This window comes from Bacillus rossius, chromosome 1 (assembly GCF_032445375.1).
Source record: "Bacillus rossius redtenbacheri isolate Brsri chromosome 1, Brsri_v3, whole genome shotgun sequence".
NCBI lineage: Eukaryota > Metazoa > Arthropoda > Insecta > Phasmatodea > Bacillidae > Bacillus > Bacillus rossius.
This window is the reverse complement of record NC_086330.1, coordinates 150,246,548-150,264,896: the sequence shown is the minus strand read 5'-3', so window position 1 is coordinate 150,264,896 and position 18,349 is coordinate 150,246,548. Positions and strand designations below refer to the sequence as shown.

Sequence of the window (18,349 nt, the reverse complement as noted above, 5' to 3'; positions counted from 1 at the left end):
TATTTTTCTATTCCATTTGGTTTCTGCAAATTTACTAATGACATGAAGGGCATATTGATGGCCTAGAATGAAAACCTCATAAAGTCAATATTGTAAATGTACTGGGAAACTAAACCTATCCAGAATGTGCCAATTTACACAGCATGCATAGGGCCACCTGAAAGTGGTGAATAAAAATAAGGTATTTCGTCATTATAAACGGGTAAAAGCGGTATAAAAATTCATTAAAAAAACTGAAAAGCTGTGTTAAAAATCGGCAAAAAAAATTACCGGCAAATAATATTATTTTTTAAAATTATTTTTCCATTGAATTTCCTATACAAATATGCATATATACACTTTATTAACTTTATAATAATATTAAAACTAATCAACTTAGCATATAATATATAATGTATTTATATTAAAGCCACTTAATGCATATACCTTGCAATAAATTTTAAAAATATATACATATATAGGTATATTTATATTGATAATTTATTTAAAATGTATAACAATGTCCCTAGTATGCTTGAAATGGTTGGCTTGAAGTATCAGACTGCAGTTACAAGAATCAAGTCTTTTCGCAGTCACTCCACACGACTGTCGCAATACTTGCACATCATAATTTTACTTCCTTCATAAAAAATAAAAAAAAGCCACATCACTTTTAAATTCCTTTACACGTTCATGCAAAGTTAAAAATTTTGGCATGTTGAACTAACCAACAATTAATTACTGCCAAGAAAATTTTTTTTTTGAATTTCAGGACCTAATGTGTTGCATTAATTGTGAATACTGAACATTTCCAGAACGACGCCATTTTGGAATAGTGGCGATATTGCCTTTTAAAAACATTGTGCTGTATTGGATGGATAACTTACAGTTCAAATAGAAACCACAAGCACAACGCGAAATCTTCCGAAGTTAAACGTTATCTTAGGTTAGGTTGGCGTTATTTAAAATACTTAATGACCGTAAAATAAAAAAATTTTAATCCTTTAATTATGGTGCTTTTTTACTTGCGAAAGAAAACTTCGGAACTGTTCGGGTGAGCGGCTTTCTACATCTGGATAGACACATCTATGCATAGAAAGAGTCTGTGACTCTTTGGTCTAATTTGCAGTATCAACAAAGAAGATGGCGCGTGACTTCGTTAATAAAATATATTACCACGATCGTTTCGACGGATGGTTCTATTTAATTTTTTCCGACAGCTCCATATATACGACAAGTTATCTGAGGTCAGAAAAAATATATTATAAATTGGTAACAATGCTACGGGGGTAAAAAATACTGTTTGTTTTCCAATCCACATCCCTTACCGCATGAATTTATGAGAATACAAGTTTAATACTCTACTTACATCAGATTTTTAAGGATTGTTGAAATTTCTTGCCGTGTTTACAGTTATAAAACGTATTGCATATTATTTTCGTAGTAAGGTGGTACAAGTTGGCACTGTCTCTGTTGTGTTGAACAAAGGAGTTAATAAAAATTTTTTTTGCGTATTTCACGCGTTTTATCGTGAATTGTCAAAACAAGGCAAATTTCGTGGGAAAATCAGATTTCATTAATATTTCGCGTTTTTCGTCGTTTTTTCGCGATCGCGAAAATTGCATGGCCCTAAGCATGCATATGAAAAGCAAAATGATCAAGTACAAAACAAAAGGCAATAGTATTCACTAAACAAGATTACTTAAACACATACCTTGCAATATCACATGTTTGTTACATATTTCAGTCATCTCCTGATTATCATCCCTGATGCAATTTAAAGACTTTGAATGTGCAGCAGTTGCCTTCTTTGCTTTACCTAATAAATCTGAGGAAAACCTTTGTTTATAACAAACAATTCCTTGATTTCAAGACAGAAATAGACTGTAAAGTTTCAGATGACATGAAGGACCTAAATTGGGTTCTGTTTTGTTCACCATACTGAAAATGCACTCACATTCTGAATTACTGTGGAAAGCACTTTTTCCTATGCTTAGGACACTTAACGTGTGTAGTTATGTCAGACCTACCTCCATGAGCAATACTAGAATCACACCGGCACACTGTGCAAAACACAAAAGTTTCTCTTTTTTGCAATTTCATAATACATGGGAATTTGTTGTTATACGCAGCACCGTAAGTCTGAAAATATTTCTTGTTGGCTAGCTTACTCATGGTTCCCACCACGTAAATACACACAAAAAAAACGGTTGCGCAGCACTACATTGGAACTACGAACAATAGTCAGCCATTTTGGACATAATATAAGGAACAAGGAACAGACCAAGGAGGTAGGGCTGACGTCACAATAATTGTGGTCCGTTCCTCCGTTTAAGGAAGCACTTTTTCATTGCGGTAAGTAGAAAACGACCGTAGACCGTCCAGTCCAAACCATATACAAATAACTAACTATATCTCTTGTTTTGTTTTCATTCCGCCTTCCGTCGGTGCGTCGGTAACATGGCCGGTACAGTAAGAGTTGGCAGGTATACATGGCCCGTACAGTGAATGGTAATAAACCACCACGCAAAAATTAATCCGTAAGATATTAAAGACGTCCGTAAAACCGTAAAATAGTATTAAAATCTGTAAAACGTACGAACAATCCGTAAAAGTTGGCAGGTATGTGGTACCATATAAGGAATCTTATAATGTTATAATATTTAGAATGGTTGGTCATAAGAACCGTCGATAATTTAGATGTAAAATAGATTCACATAAAGTGATACTTGCCACAACTGTTGTATATAAGCTGATACTGTTTAAGCAACTCGTCTAGCTCAAATATACAAAAGTTAATGTAAGTTATTTTAAGGTCAGCTCACCACTGCCATCACCAAAATTTATTCATAACACTGTACTAATCAAAGTTATTTCTGTACTTGCAGGGAAAACATTGTAGCCACATTTTAATATAATAACTTTATTTCATGAATATAACATTAACGTAACTTTTCTCTCCAACTCGTAAAAATAATATCATTCACTTCCAACGTCAACGAGCAATCATGATGACATATTGAAGTAAATAATTTAAAGCAGGTTGGCCAATCGTGGTATTCATAAACATTGTGTTTTATTTTGTTAAGTATTTAGTATACTAAAGCTAATTTCTCATTACACTTTTGATATTGTTATAATTTTATGTAAATATTTTCTGCTTAAAAGAAGTTAGTAAAAATGGATATTCGCATATGTGAAGCCATTAAATTAAATTCCAAATATTTATTCTTTGTGCATAACATGTTGCTTCTCATGTGTAAAAAAATTTTCATAAAAAATAAACTGTTTTCATGTTTGTGATAATGAATCATTTGCAGTTACCATGATAGCTTGCCTTATTATTATTATTATTATTATTATTATTATTATTATTATTATTATTATACATCTATTTTGAATTTGAATCACAATAAACAGAAAATATCTCATGATAAGTTAGTTTTTAAACGTCAATGTAATGTTCACGGACATAAATCAACTGACACACAACAATCAGGACTGATAAAGATCATGGCAGAAGAGAGAATTTCACAAGTACACCATTTCATGGATTTTGGATGAGTTTTTATTAAGTATTTTACATGTGTATGTTGATGGTGAACCATGGTAGCTAATCATATGCTCAAATAATTGATTAATTGCAGGCTAAACATTATTATTTTATTATCCGGTGCTGATATGGTGAGGTTCTTTAAAAAAGAAGGGAGTGGGGTAACATAAATACTACAATCAATCAATACTTGCCAGATTTACAAATTTTTTTTCAGATAATGTATGAATATTTAGACTTTTTAAGTGTTATTCTTTAGGTTAACCTTCTGCTTGAACTTCCATAATTTCATTCAGAAAAAAAGTACAATTGGGATTTAGAATCAGAATCTAACATGAAATCTAGAGAAATTATGGAATCGAAATTGAAGAAATGTGAAATCAACCCATCCCCACCAATACATTACAGAGAATTACTTATATGTTGATATTTTTCTTCTAATTAAAGTACATATTCCCAGTAAATATATGTGAGTTTTGGAAATTCTTTAATTTAAAAGGAAAGTAAATAATTTCCAGATATACTTTTGTATTCTCAGCATCTTCTTACTCATTCAAATTATATTTACTTTAATGAAATAATTCTTTGAAACAGTTTTTTTCAACTTTTATGCTAAACAATATGATTTATGTACAAGTTATAACTTTCAAAAATAAAACAAGTCTAGTCATAAATAGAGACATAACTGCATATTTAACAGTTTATTTGACCACCAGACTACACCACAGTCCTACGAGTAAACTGTTCATTGGCCGCTGTGACCAAATGAAATTTGCTCCTCCGAGAGCTAAATGTTTACCACAGGCTCAAGATTAACTATCCAGGGTGATTCAAAATAGTAAAAGTCTAATCACAAGAAACTGAACAAATCTATAGATACATAGGCCCACAGCTCATTCATCGTGCTCTCAGCCAACAATACAGCTGAAATGACTCACAAGCAGGCAACTGATAAACAAGTGACTTTTGCTGGAGTACGCAGAGGACTATAGAGCCTATCATAGAAGACAAATATTTGAAAGGCAATTTGGTGACCAAATATTCAGTAAGGTTTCCTGTTACAAATGGAAAAACCAAGAAAGGACGATGAAGAGAGGAAAAGTGGTCAAATTACATGTTACAATAACCACACATATTAATGAAAATTTTTGTAAAGTTTACATTACCGTTTTATTGCAATACACATACAGAAAATGTTCCCACTATGACCACTAAATTACCAGTGAAGTTAAATTTGGATTTACAAGTTGTAAACATCACGGACATTGCAGTGAACTTGTGGGTTTACTTGGGGCAGTACTGTTTCATACACCCATTCCTTGAGTTCCGTGTTTTCTCGCATAATCGTCGCACATTTTATTCTAAAATCAAGTTTGAAAAGTAAGGGTGCGACAATTATGCGAGTAAAATTTTTTTTTGTTAAATAAAGTTATTTATAAAAACAAAACCGATCTATGGAAAGTATGTTAATTTTAAAAATGAAGTATAAAAGAGCACGCTAAACAATTTAAATTAATAAGTCATGCAAAAAAACCTTTCAACTTTAAAAAGAAAAATAAAATTTGTGATCCAAATGCAAGCCGAACGAACGCGTAACTATCGCCATATACACACCACGAAAGAGTGCCAGCCATCAGATGTAGTTAACTCGGCACTCGACAGAGAGCGCACGCTGCATGCACTCGGCGAGATATCGATATTCGGCTACGTGTGCGCGCTCTGTACAGGAAGCAACATAACCAAACAGAGAGCGCACGTTGCATGCATCGGCGAGATATCTATATTTGGCTACGTGTGCGCGCTCTATACGGAAAGAAACATAACCAAACATTAATAATTGCAACGAGCGCTGGCTAAAATTTTGTAAGAGGTAAACCGAGGCAACGCATACGAATAGATGAAGGTTATACAGTTGAAAAAGTCTTTAAAAGAAAATTTACCCATCAGACAACTTCGTATTTCCGTTAATTACCTAAATAAGTAAGAGGTAATGTTTGTCTAAATATTAGATTTCTATTTTAAAATACATCGTTCTATACGGACAAAATACCCAAACAAAGCGCTCGGATTCTAATAGCAGGACCAAAAACATCATGCCGCAAAGGTTTTTTTATCCAAATTTTGACGCCCTAAAATATGGGTGCGACGATTATGCGATAAAAGAGGGTAACTGTTGCATTATCATCTCATCATTCCTCAATGTCTCTCATAACAGCCTCTATGCAAACAATACACTATGCCCAAACTCACAAATTAATTAGTTGATTCTTTCGTTCAAACAACAAACACCAGCACATAAGATACTTGTTCATACAAATTTGTTAGGCAAGACTGGTTCATCATTCCCAAATGAATTTTTCTCATTTTTAATAGTTGCAGAAAAATTTGAAAAATTAATCTCACAGAGTTGCAGATAAAAAAATGAGTATGATTAGTTTGGGCTAAGGTAAAAATTCGGCTTCTTCAAAATTTCCTTAACATTAAAATATGTTCTTTAACATAGGTTTGACTAAATCAATACTTGAGCTCGACCCACTGCGAGAACCATGGAACTACGTACCTCAGAGGCCCATGAGCACGGTAGCGGCAGACGGGGGAGTCTGCGCGGGGGCCGAGGCCTGTCGCACGCTCATCTCCCACGTGTCGAGCAGCTGAGACACGGAGAGAACCACGTACCTCAGAGGCCCTTGAGCACGGTAGCGGCAGACAGGGGAGTCTGCGCGGGGGCCGAGGCCTGTCGCACGCTCATCTCCCACGTGTCGAGCAGCTGAGACACGGAGAGAACCACGTACCTCAGAGGCCCATGAGCACGGTAGCGGCAGACGGGGGAGTCTGCGCAGGGGCCGAGGCCTGTCGCACGCTCATCTCCCACGTGTCGAGCAGCTGAGACACGGAGAGAACCACGTACCTCAGAGGCCCTTGAGCACGGTAGCGGCAGACAGGGGAGTCTGCGCGGGGGCCGAGGCCTGTCGCACGCTCATCTCCCACGTGTCGAGCAGCTGAGACACGGAGAGAACCACGTACCTCAGAGGCCCATGAGCACGGTAGCGGCAGACGGGGGAGTCTGCGCAGGGGCCGAGGCCTGTCGCACGCTCATCTCCCACGTGTCGAGCAGCTGAGACACGGAGAGAACCACGTACCTCAGAGGCCCATGAGCACGGTAGCGGCAGACGGGGGAGTCTGCACGGGGGCCGAGGCCTGTCGCACGCTCATCTCCCACGTGTCGAGCAGCTGAGACACGGAGAGAACCACGTACCTCAGAGGCCCATGAGCACGGTAGCGGCAGACGGGGGAGTCTGCGCGGGGGCCGAGGCCTGTCGCACGCTCATCTCCCACGTGTCGAGCAGCTGAGACACGGAGAGAACCACGTACCTCAGAGGCCCATGAGCACGGTAGCGGCAGACGGGGGAGTCTGCGCGGGGGCCGAGGCCTGTCGCACGCTCATCTCCCACGTGTCGAGCAGCTGAGACACGGAGAGAACCACGTACCTCAGAGGCCCATAAGCACGGTAGCGGCAGACGGGGGAGTCTGCACAGGGGCCGAGGCCTGTCGCACGCTCATCTCCCACGTGTCAAGCAGCTGAGACACGGAGAAGCGGCCGGGCAGCTTGTGCACGCGGGCCGTGAGCGCCTTCTGCACGGCGGACAGGAACTGGGTGGAGGAGTACTCGTGCGGGGCCATGTGGCAGGAGGGCGGGCTGCGCGGGTAGTCCTCGGGCACGGACACCGACACAGGCGGCACGCACGGCAGATGGCGGTCGTCCAGCCAGCACAGCAGCTGCACCGAGCGCGAGCCGGGCTGGTGCGTCGGGTCCAGGCTCACCTAACACAAAATGAAACCAATCATCAGACAGGCTGTGTGTGACGCCAAGCTTCGACTGAGTCAGAGACGGGGATCAGCTATCATTCTTCAACTTATCTCAGGGCCAGACACACATGAGTAAATATCAAATTTCACATAAAAATTTCTTTATGACATATTATTCTGAACAGACACCAATAAATACAATTTGTGGCATTCAATGAAGAAACAAAATACTACTATTTTAAACAGAATAATTAAAAAAAATAAAAAAAGCTTTTTTATTTAAATTAATTACCATGAAACTTTATAAAGATTAAAAGAAATATATAAATATTATTTCTGCTGATATTTATCCAGGGTGGTACACAAAATCTCAAATGAAATTCCCTGACTTTTCCAGGTTTTCCCTGACCCTTATTTTGCACTGTTACATGACTTCACTCATAAATTAATCAGCTTTTTTTTCTTCTTCCAACTGCAAGTATTCAACAGAAATATAAGTAAACAAAGATTGAACTTAATTTTATTCAAGGTAGGGCAATATAAATGTAATAATATGTATTTCTAGTTAATTATTATCCATGTACGAAACTCACAGAGAGTAAAAACAATAAGAGATTATGTATGTAATCCAAATGAATTGTAGCAGACAATTAAGTTACCAAAATAAGATGAAGAAATTTGAAAGGAGAGCCACTTTACCGCAAAATTATGATATACATTCCAAAATGTTTGAAGTTAACCTAATTGATCATTTTCACAATATCAAAGTATTTGTAATATGTAACCAAAACCTTACCACTTTTATTACAGCAACCTTTTAAAGAATGATTGTAGAACACGTAAAGAAGTAAAAGAATGTTATTTGGAGTTTCTAATTATTTTTATTTTTATTTTTTTTTACAGAAAAGTGGCTTTTCTTTAGAATTACTTGAATAAGCCTCGCACCCCTGATATTTAGACCATAACCAAAAAACTTCCTTAGAATAAGCCTCATTCCAACCATAAACTTAGACCTTAGAACATTCATGGGGAAAGTACAGCCCACGGGCCAAGTGCAGTCCTTCGGGCTAGTCAATCCGGCCCACGACATGGTTATGAAAACACCCAATATTACACAAAAGGCAAAATATATTTTCTGCATAGCTAGAATAGAATAACGGTTTTCTTCTCATTGCATTTTAAGTACGGTAGCAGTTTGTCTCACAACTATAGTCTAAGATAAGTGATTTTAAATTCTGTTATTTTGCGTTGGATGAAAGTACGGACATAACTGACACAGCTCAGTTACTGATATTTATAAAAGGTATTGATGACAACTTTTGTGTTAATGAAAAATTAACTTGCATGCATTTGTTAAAGGGAACGTCAAAAGGATTAAACATTTTTCAAGAATCTCTCATGTCTTTGAAAGTACCTTTGACCAACATTTAACGAATCATTTCCTGGGAACAAAGTTTTGTTTCTTCATTGTGTCATACATCAAGAAGCTCTGTGTAAATCTGCTCTAGACATGAAACATGTGCTTGGTATTGTTATTAAGCTTAATAGCATTCGTTCTCAAGCACTCAATCATAGACAATTTCGAGAGTTTCTTGACTCATTGCAGTCTGAATATTCTGATGAACTTAACTACACTAAAGTAAGGTGGCTCAGTGCAGGAAGGGTTTTCGAACGAGTTTGGGATCTAAAAGATGAAATAATCTCTTTCATAGAAGAAGAAGGGAATGGACGACTGTGAACATTTGAAAGATATTGTATGGCTTTCAGACTTAGCATTTTTTCACAGATATTCTCAGTCACATCAATAAATTGAACCTTAAACTCCAGGGAAGAAATCAATTAATCCATGATATTTGGGTTTATATCAGGGTTTTCACATACAAACTGAATCTATTTTCCAAACAACTAGTCAAGAAAGACTTTACTCATTTTCCAAGACTAAAAACTATTGTAGTTAGGGAAGACAAACTAAAGAGCTATGAGAAAAGCGTGAAATGTGTTCATGAAGAATTTGAACAATTCCAAGACTTCAAAGTTATCGAACAGGACCTGGACATTTTTAGCATGTCATTTAATGTGGATTGTGAATAGCAGCTCAAACTGATTGAGTTGCAATGTAACACTGAATTGAAACAACAATTTCTCAATGTTTCCGAAATTGAGTTCTACTACCAGGCCCTGTCAAAAAATCAAGTTTCCCGAACCTGAAATCTCATGCTCAGATGATAGTTGCGATGTTTGCATCTTCCTACATCTGTGAACAGTTATTTTCTACTATAAAGCTTTGCATAAACAGCGTTAAAAACTGATTGACTGACCACTATTTAGCTTCATTACTGTGAATCAGCTCATCCCAGTTTCTACCAGATTATGAACAACTTTTAGAAGCTCAGTCACAGTTTCATCTGTCACATACGCCTTCATACTCTTTCCAAAGAATAATCCATTTTTATCACTTTTTCTAAGTTTTTTAACATTGTAGCTTATAATATAAGTTGTGTGTGATGTAAAAATCAAAAATAAAGTTTATCACCTATAAAAATGTGTTTTGTTCAAATTATTTTTCGGCCCGCCTAGATACCTAATTTTTTATTTTATCTGGCCCTCCCCTTAAAAAGTTTGCCCATGTCTGCCTTAGAATCACATCAACATTCTATAATTTTATTTTATTCTGAACTTGCATGATCATTCTAAATTATAACATGCCTTAAAGATTTCTTGTAAAAATAATATAGAATTCTTGGTACCGTTGTAGACGTCTACCAGTTATTTTTTTCACACTATATTCTTCCCGCAAGAATACTGTTAAAAGTTTCAACACTTCCATTAAAATTCTTGAAAAAAAATTGTAATATGTCTATACAGATATTAGAAAGAAAATATTTTATTTATGGATAAACTGCAAATGATATGTTTAACTTTAAGATAGAAAAAAATGGCTATAATGAGAAACGTGCCAACAGAAGATGTTTTGTTTATGGCAGCGAAGCACCATTAAAAGTTTGGCCACAAACTTATTTTTTTCCTCCATTTACGTATAGGCAGACTTTCTTCCCATATCATAATTTCCCAATTCATTAATTTTTATCATTTTAGGGGTTTTAGCCGCTGTAGATATTCGCATCCGCAAACCTTCGGTAATGATTGCAACATCTTTTTGCACAAATATATGCACTTTCAAACAACATGCCAGATGTCTGTAGCCATTTAACAAACAGCAGGTTAACCAACATTGGAACTACAAAGAACTTTAGCTATGCAGTGTTACCTTGCAGCGTTGTCAATTTTTGAATAAGCCGCACACCATGCGTTTAAACACACATTTAACAAAAAAAAAAAATTCTGACTGGATTATTGGATGAATGTGGTAATATGCACACACAATTTTGAAAATGCTACAGCTAACTCAAGTTTCTATAACAAATGTACATTAAAGAAACCATTACAAGGCTAAAAAAAACTTATCTCAAAGAACCCCTGAATTTTCCAGGTTTTCCCTGGTTTCCCTGGTCTATGGCAATCCTGTAATCCTACATACTGTGAAACCTAACTATAATAACTCTGCAAAACACAGTCCCTAGAAATTACGTTGGCGTTACCGTGCTAAGTACTTTGTTTAGTACAAAAGTATGGTTATTATGCAGGGTTGGAAGAAAAAAAAAACATGGTTTAAAAAAAACTAGTTTTTTCAGTTTAAACCAGGTTTTTTATTACATTAGTTATTTTGGTTCTCAGCATGTTCAAATGAAATCCATATATCCCACTCTCTGACACTCATTTTGATCCAGAAAATTGTATCAAAGAACTAAAGTCCCGCAAATCTGCACACCTGAGACTTCACCACAGAAAGGGAATTTATAGTAGTCAGAGATTTCCCACAAAATAGGATTTTTTTTACACTTTAACTAACATTTACCAATTAATTTAATTTTAGAGGAGTATTTAGCTATGTATAATTTACAACTTATTCATAAAGATAATTTAAATGATAAGATCTTGATTAGTATATAATTATTTGTTGCTGTATCACAGGAAACGTTAATGAGCAAAGTATTGTTGTTGTTAGTGTGGAATTATACCTTTAATTAAAATTTATTAAGATATTCTAGTTACAAATACATTACAAAAAATACTATTTGGTTAAACAAAACTTGATATACAATGGTTTAAATTAACCATTCCTCTTATTATGTAAAACAAAGTTGTTTTTGTTCCATAGGTAAACTACTGTATGAAGTAAAAGATGGTTAACACAAATATCCCAAAACAATGTAAAGAAACATGTTAAGTTTAAACTAAAATACATACAATATTAAAACCCAATAATTGTTATACATATACATTTTATTGTGATATTTCTTTGCAGGCCTTTTACCCTTGTCTGTATGGTATCTTTTTTTAGACTTCTTTTATTAACTTTATTACTTTTCTTTAGAAATACTGTACATAGAAACTAATTAATGTTTTTTTAGTTAGTACATATTATTTCAGGTTTATAAATAAAAATCTGAAGTAGAGATTTATGAAATGAATTGTATATTTTAATACCTATAAATAGGGCCTGGAATTTTTCGCGATCGCGAATTTTGCAAAAATTTGCGCAAATTTCGCATGAAAACGCGAAAAGTAAGTACATTCGCGAAAACCACAACATTTCTATATTACACTGCGAATATATCCCCAAAAAGAACCATTATTTGCAAATCACTAATACTCACGCAAGGTTAAAGTATCCTTTAACCCAAGTCTTGTGTTTCAGCATAATTACCTTATTTTTACATAAGCCGTGTTCGTGTATGGTTTTGATGCTCAAAATTGATCTCAGGTATAGTTCGCACTAAGTTTCTTCTCATTTGTGTGCCGGGGTTTGTTCAAGTGGCAACCCCGTGTTCCTCCACTCCATTATGCCAATACCGTATTTTTTGAATGCAAGCAAACTCAAACTTTTGCACTCTACGAAAAATAAAAATAATATGATGCCGAATTATCAACTACCGTGCACACTTGGCCGGATATGAGAGCGCGTTTATTGTATTTTGCGAAAAGTGTATAAAATATTATATCAAAGCTGCGTCATATACGGTAAAATGTAAACAAAACAAACCTGGTTTGTCCAGGTTAGCCAACATAGCTTCTACTAACTTCTCACGTAAGCGAATGCTTCCTTAACGAAGATCATACATTTCCCAGACTGTGAGAAGTTTTGTTTTGTGTAAAGCTAAACACATATGTTAGCGTCTAACAAATTATCTTACCGTAGTTGTTTATTTTGTGTAACTTCGTAAATAGCAAGAGAATAAGCAAATAATGATTTTGCAGGTACGAAATTAGTCTGCGCAGCGAGACTGGGAGTGTGCGGGCATGCGTGACTATCATGCAGCCAGCATCTGTTGTTGACGTCACGAGCCGTGACAGCGTTCCCAACGTAGTGGCATTCCACTGCTGATAATTATTCGCGCGCCAAGTTTAGTTCATTGTTTTCGTAACAGCCTGTATGTAGTATGTTGCAACATATTTCTGTTTAGAGTTTAAAAATGCCGAATAATACTTTGAGTGCTCGAGACCAAGCATATCAGTATCAGAAATATGGGTTTTATTGTACTGACAATAGCACAGTGATGTGCAAATTTTGCAACTGTAAAGTTTCATGGGAAAGAAAAGATTCCATACACTGAATTGCAGTTTGCTGTCAAAAAAAAACATGTGCGAGAGGAAGATAGTCCCATTAAAACTGACACAATATTTACAGCACTGTCTTTAAACCATTCAGAATTTGCAAAGGGTACACTTAAGTCCATCTGGCTTCCGTGTGCAAATGCAACAGCGAAAGGTTATTTTCAAAGTATAACAATGTTATTTCTGATCATCGCCACAGCCTCTCTCAGGAAAACTTACAATTACTAAGTGAAATGTGTTTTGAAGTATAAAAGATTGTAAAGTACTCTGCTTTAACACTGTGTTTTCTATAGTTTGCACATATGAATTTTTTTTAGTGTCTGTTTTGTGTAACTGTTTTGGATTTAATTGGCTGTTATTATGCATATTAGTCTATTCCTAGTATACATGGATTGTTTATTAAATATGTAAACTACAGTCAAACCTCTCTGAAACGACCCCTCACGGTTCCCAGGAATAGGGTCGTAATAGAGGGGGGAGGGGTCGTAATAGACGTTTTCCGAAAATTTCAGATGATTTCAATCCCCCCCCTCCCTTTTCAATAACCGCTACTCGCTAAGAAACCAGCCGTACAATGGCAGGATGCTGTCACTCACAATGCTAGACGGCTTTGCTTTAAACCCACTTCAACCTTCATGACAAGTCCGTCGCCCTACAGGCCACCTCTAAAGAAAATATGCCAATAACACAGTTTATTTTTACTGGTTAGTTTACATGTACGTTTTCTGCTTGCCGTAGTTAAATACACTAGAACCCCGATGTCACAAACCCCGGATTTAACGAAGCAGTGATTTTACGAATACATTCTCGGGAACCGTCAAAAAATTGGACATTTTGACCAAAATGTGAAAATCAGAAGAAAAAAAATTTAAAAAAAACGAAATGAAAGATCATTAAAATCTGTTAATTTTAACACACAGCGTATTTTTGTGTCGGCTTTAATACTTCCAATAATGTTCATGTAAGAATAACAAAAAAATAATGGGACATTTCCTTTAAAAATACGGCAGCAGTAGCTTGTGCAACGTAAGTGGGAGCGCGGGAATATCCTCTAGACAGGCTGACGGCAGCACAGGCGGCGGATGCATGAAGTCATACGGCTTACCTCTCCTTCCCTTGCCCAGACTTCAAAGTTCATCCCTCCCAGGCATACAAACCATCGTGTCTCTCTCCCCCTCCTCCCTCATCATCCTTTGGCATGTGAAACTGTCAACATCCTTCCTCCCCTTCTCCAAACTGTGTGCAACAAAAGCAAGGTTTGTATAGTCCATTTCTGGTAAAATGAAACATTTTTAAGGGCCCCCGCGATAGCCATTTACCGTTAATTGTTTTGATACAATTTGTTCGTTAGTTACACAACATTATTTCTGCTGGAAAATCACTAAACTTCAAAATTTCTTTAATGGAAAAATTTAGCAGGGCCGTAAAAGTATTCATTTTTGCCGCAAATGAACTATACTCGCCCTTCCTGCCGGACAACATTCTCAGCGTGTGACGCATGGCAACTACAGTCGTGTGCCGCGCACAGCCACGAAAAACCTACGCGATTTCCAAACTACACTAGATATCCGACTGGAGTCTGTTTACGAAAAGCATTTAAGAATTTGTTAATGCCCAACTGGTTCTATTGAGATAAAATGGCTAAAAGGCATGTTTTCGAAGTTTTAGGTGTAAAAAACCCGTTACAAATTTCTTGAAAGTATCAGAGGGAAATGCATTACACCTTTATCTTTATTTTTCCGCCATATAATGTTACGGTCACCGCTCAAATTTCAGTTATCTGACGGGAACGAGATGACTGCGCGCCAGTTCAGAGCCTTGCACTTAGAGGTTTTACCGCGCTAGAACTACCATTGAGCGTCGCTCTTATCATCCCGCTTCACTAACACACACGCTGACCAGACGACGCCCTAAAGCTGATTAGAGGAAGCATGTAGAAATGCAAGGCAGGAAATTTTTCCAGCTTATCAACCAGGACCCGGGCAAGTCTTGACTATCAAGCTTTTCACATTAAAATATAAGAGACTTGTATTGTGTAATTTCGGTGTTATTTAGCGGTTTTTCTTAAAAATCGCTTTTTTCGCATTTTCCATATAAATTCGCGGAAAATTTCGTGATTCACCATATAATCGTGGCCCTAGTTATTGCTCGCGCGAGAGGCGAGACGTGGAATGTTAGAAGAAAGATAAATGCGGGGTAGACAGACGGCAGCCAGTGTGTTTCCTGCGTGGGGAATAAGTGGCGTAGCCTTTTTTTTTATGCTGGGTGAAGCGACCTTTTTCTATCAACCCACGGGAAAAGATAATTGCTTGAGCTGTCAAAATAAACATCGCTGCGGCAGTTAAAAAAAGTCTAGGCGGGCGTGCATCCAGTCGGTCGCTGTGTATTGTCAACCGATAGTAATCAAAATCAAGAGAAATCCAGCAGGTAGCTTTGCCTTAACTGCGTACCACACTAGACACTCGCAAAAAGCTAAACGTAAACACGTTGCCACAAAAACCTTTATCTGCACCCTGCCGGCAAAGGGACGTGGAATGGTGGTTGTTAAGCGCTGACAGGGGTCGACAGGAAGCACTCGGCAAGAGAAACGCAGTAACACGCTACTCACCACAAGAAACTTATTTTCTGTTCGATTTTCTTCAGATTTTCAGCAATTTTTTCACGGTTCCTCGAAATCGGGTTGTAATAGAGAGGTGCTCGCAATAAATGGGGTCGTAACAAAAAGGTTTTACTGTATTATATTCAATAACTGCAAAATTTAGTCAACATTTAAAATACCGGTAAAATTTCCATTGCATAACGAAAATACCGACTTTAAACCACCGCTTTTCTAATTTGAAAGTACCGCTTTTTGCATACTGAAAACACCGAAATTTTCCAGGCCCTACTATAATGAGGTAATTGAGATGAATTTTGCTGCATTTCAGTGTTATGCAGTGTTACTGACTTTCATTTCAATGTTAAGTGGTGTATTGACCGAATTTCGCCGTTATTTCGGTTTTATCGCTATTCACCATATAACCTTGCCTCTACCAATAGGACCACCAATAAAGAGCCTGCGATGGAAGCAGCTGACATGCAACTAAAGGTTATAAATTCCTTTTTCACTATGTACGTCTCAAATCCACAATGCCATCCAACAAAACATTGCGGTTGCACATCCACACATATCAGTGTTTTTTTTTCTAACCCAGTCTGTGAATACTTTTGATAGTGTTCATATTTCTGGGCAAAAAATTATAAATATATATGCTATCAGCATTTTAGCATCAAATATTTTCATGTTATCATATTCAGTAAATCTGGAAAGGGAAAAAAGATTTCTGCGTTTACCTTGAATCGTTGGTCAAGACGGGCAATCTCGCCTTGGAGCACATCAGGAATATCACTAGGAGGTTCCTCATATCTCTTTTTCTTCAGTGGGGGTGGCAACATCCTTAAAAAAAAAATTAGTACTGCGACATACATGACAAATTTTTATTATACTAGGAAAGGGACGAGGGAGGGTGAAGAGAAGAGAAAGAAAAAACAAAGTAAATTGTGAAAAGGAGAGAATTGAGAGTCGAGAAGCCAAAAACAAGTCTGAGATGGTGGGGAAAGGAACTGTTAGTAGTGAAAAATGGAGATGCCAGGGGTTATAGAAGTTGCATGTGCAAAGGAAAACAATTACTGACTGGTGATGAGAAGAAACAAGATGGGCACTGTAGTGGCAAAACCAAATTCCAGGTTTTTTCAGGATTTTCTAATAATTGTTGTTATTATCAGAGCTAATAAAACCAAACTAACCAATCATAGGGGTGTGAAATTACGGTTTTATGATTTAGCCACTTTAGTTTCCAAAATCAACAATTTCGGTGTTTTGTGTTTTTATAGGAATTTGCAGCAGAAAATAAGGATAAAAATATACGTATTTTTAAATTTGTAACCATGTACACTGTAATGCTATCGGAAACACTTTAAACTGTTTTAAATGGACTATTAACTTTATGACTAGTCAATAAATTTACATAGTTTCACCACTATCCGCATTTAATCTCTGTTAAAAACAATTTCTCAAGTGGTATATTTGCAGAGATAAACGCCTGTGTAGTTTTCATGATGAACTTTTCTGTCTTCTCTCATTTTTTTGGCAACAGTAGTCACTTCTTCCATCGTGGCTAAACGTTTGCTGCTGACACCAGCTGCACTTCCTAACCTAACTTTAACGTGGTGTTTACTATTGACATGTTTTACAACAGTGTCGCGCCTTTTGTGGTCAATTCTACTATGCCCGGCAGATATCTTGGCGTCTGAGCTCCCTAGTCCTGTCTGGAGGGGAGGGGAGGGCGAAGAGAAAGCGATACCCTATTGTCAAGGTCAGCGGCCAGGTTTGTACTAGCAGAACAGAAAACATTCGGCGCGTGACATCCTACACTACGTAAGTCTGTATCCACGTCCGTGGGGGCCCCAGGGCGGTAAGGCCTTTTGGCTAAGAGCGCTGGGTTACCAAACTAAAAGTGAGAAATCCTATGACTTGTACTTGTATTACATAAGTGTAACACTGTGTAAATTGCAGTGGTTGTGCTCGAATATTTGTACTCATCTGTCAGGAAAAGTAACAAACTATTATCTAAACCTGTAACGTTTTACTTTGTCCCATTAAATATACTTACGGTGTCTGCTAATCATTATGTTAACCAAAATTAATTGAAATGTTAACTCAGTAACTAGCGAAAACCAGACACGATTTATTTTGGAAAACTAGGTCACTTAGTATTTAAAATAAATTTAAAACTATGCTTCTCAATTCATTGTGTTCTCAAAGTTAATTAAAACAAAAGTCTTACAAGAAAAAGCAAATGACCAAAACATTACGCAATTGTAGCTCTCCGCGCGAAAGCTATCTCACAGTTGATGACGCAGGAGCCAGTCTAGACCTTATCGTTCTCCGGTTTCCGTACCTAAAACGTTCCATTTAGCGCTGGATGTACATTTAAGTAAACATGGAGCTTGTTATGTTATATTTGCTGCTTTAACTTCATGTCAGTCGTTTAGGAAACACCTGACTACCAACGTTAATGGCATTTAAAAAATGCTTGTGTATGTGTGGCTTTATATTTTAATGCACCTATAATCGATTATTTATTATAAATGTAAATACAATTTACATTGTACTTCCACTTTAGAATGCATATTATAACCTTCAAAACCTCATATATATTATATGATTTGTTTAATGTAAGTGTGAAGTTCTCTTTCCATGATAATTGATTGTATTAGGTGACGAAAAACAAAATTAAGTTAAAATTAATTACTAATATTACAATTCTTATTACTTTCTCTAGGTACTCCTGT

General features: G+C 36.8%; 1 protein-coding gene across 1 annotated transcript in view; it reads right to left on the bottom strand.

The window, feature by feature from the left end:
* Positions 1-18,349, bottom strand: part of LOC134546283 (mediator of RNA polymerase II transcription subunit 15-like) — a 121,649-nt gene that overhangs the window by 1,054 nt on the left and 102,246 nt on the right. The window contains exons 13-14 of the mRNA XM_063388991.1: positions 16,349-16,451; positions 7,021-7,354 (exon numbers count right to left, since the gene is read on the bottom strand). Coding sequence (XP_063245061.1) covers positions 7,022-7,354; positions 16,349-16,451 — 436 coding nt within the window. The 3' untranslated portion in view covers position 7,021. The remainder of the gene's footprint in view (positions 1-7,020; positions 7,355-16,348; positions 16,452-18,349) is intronic.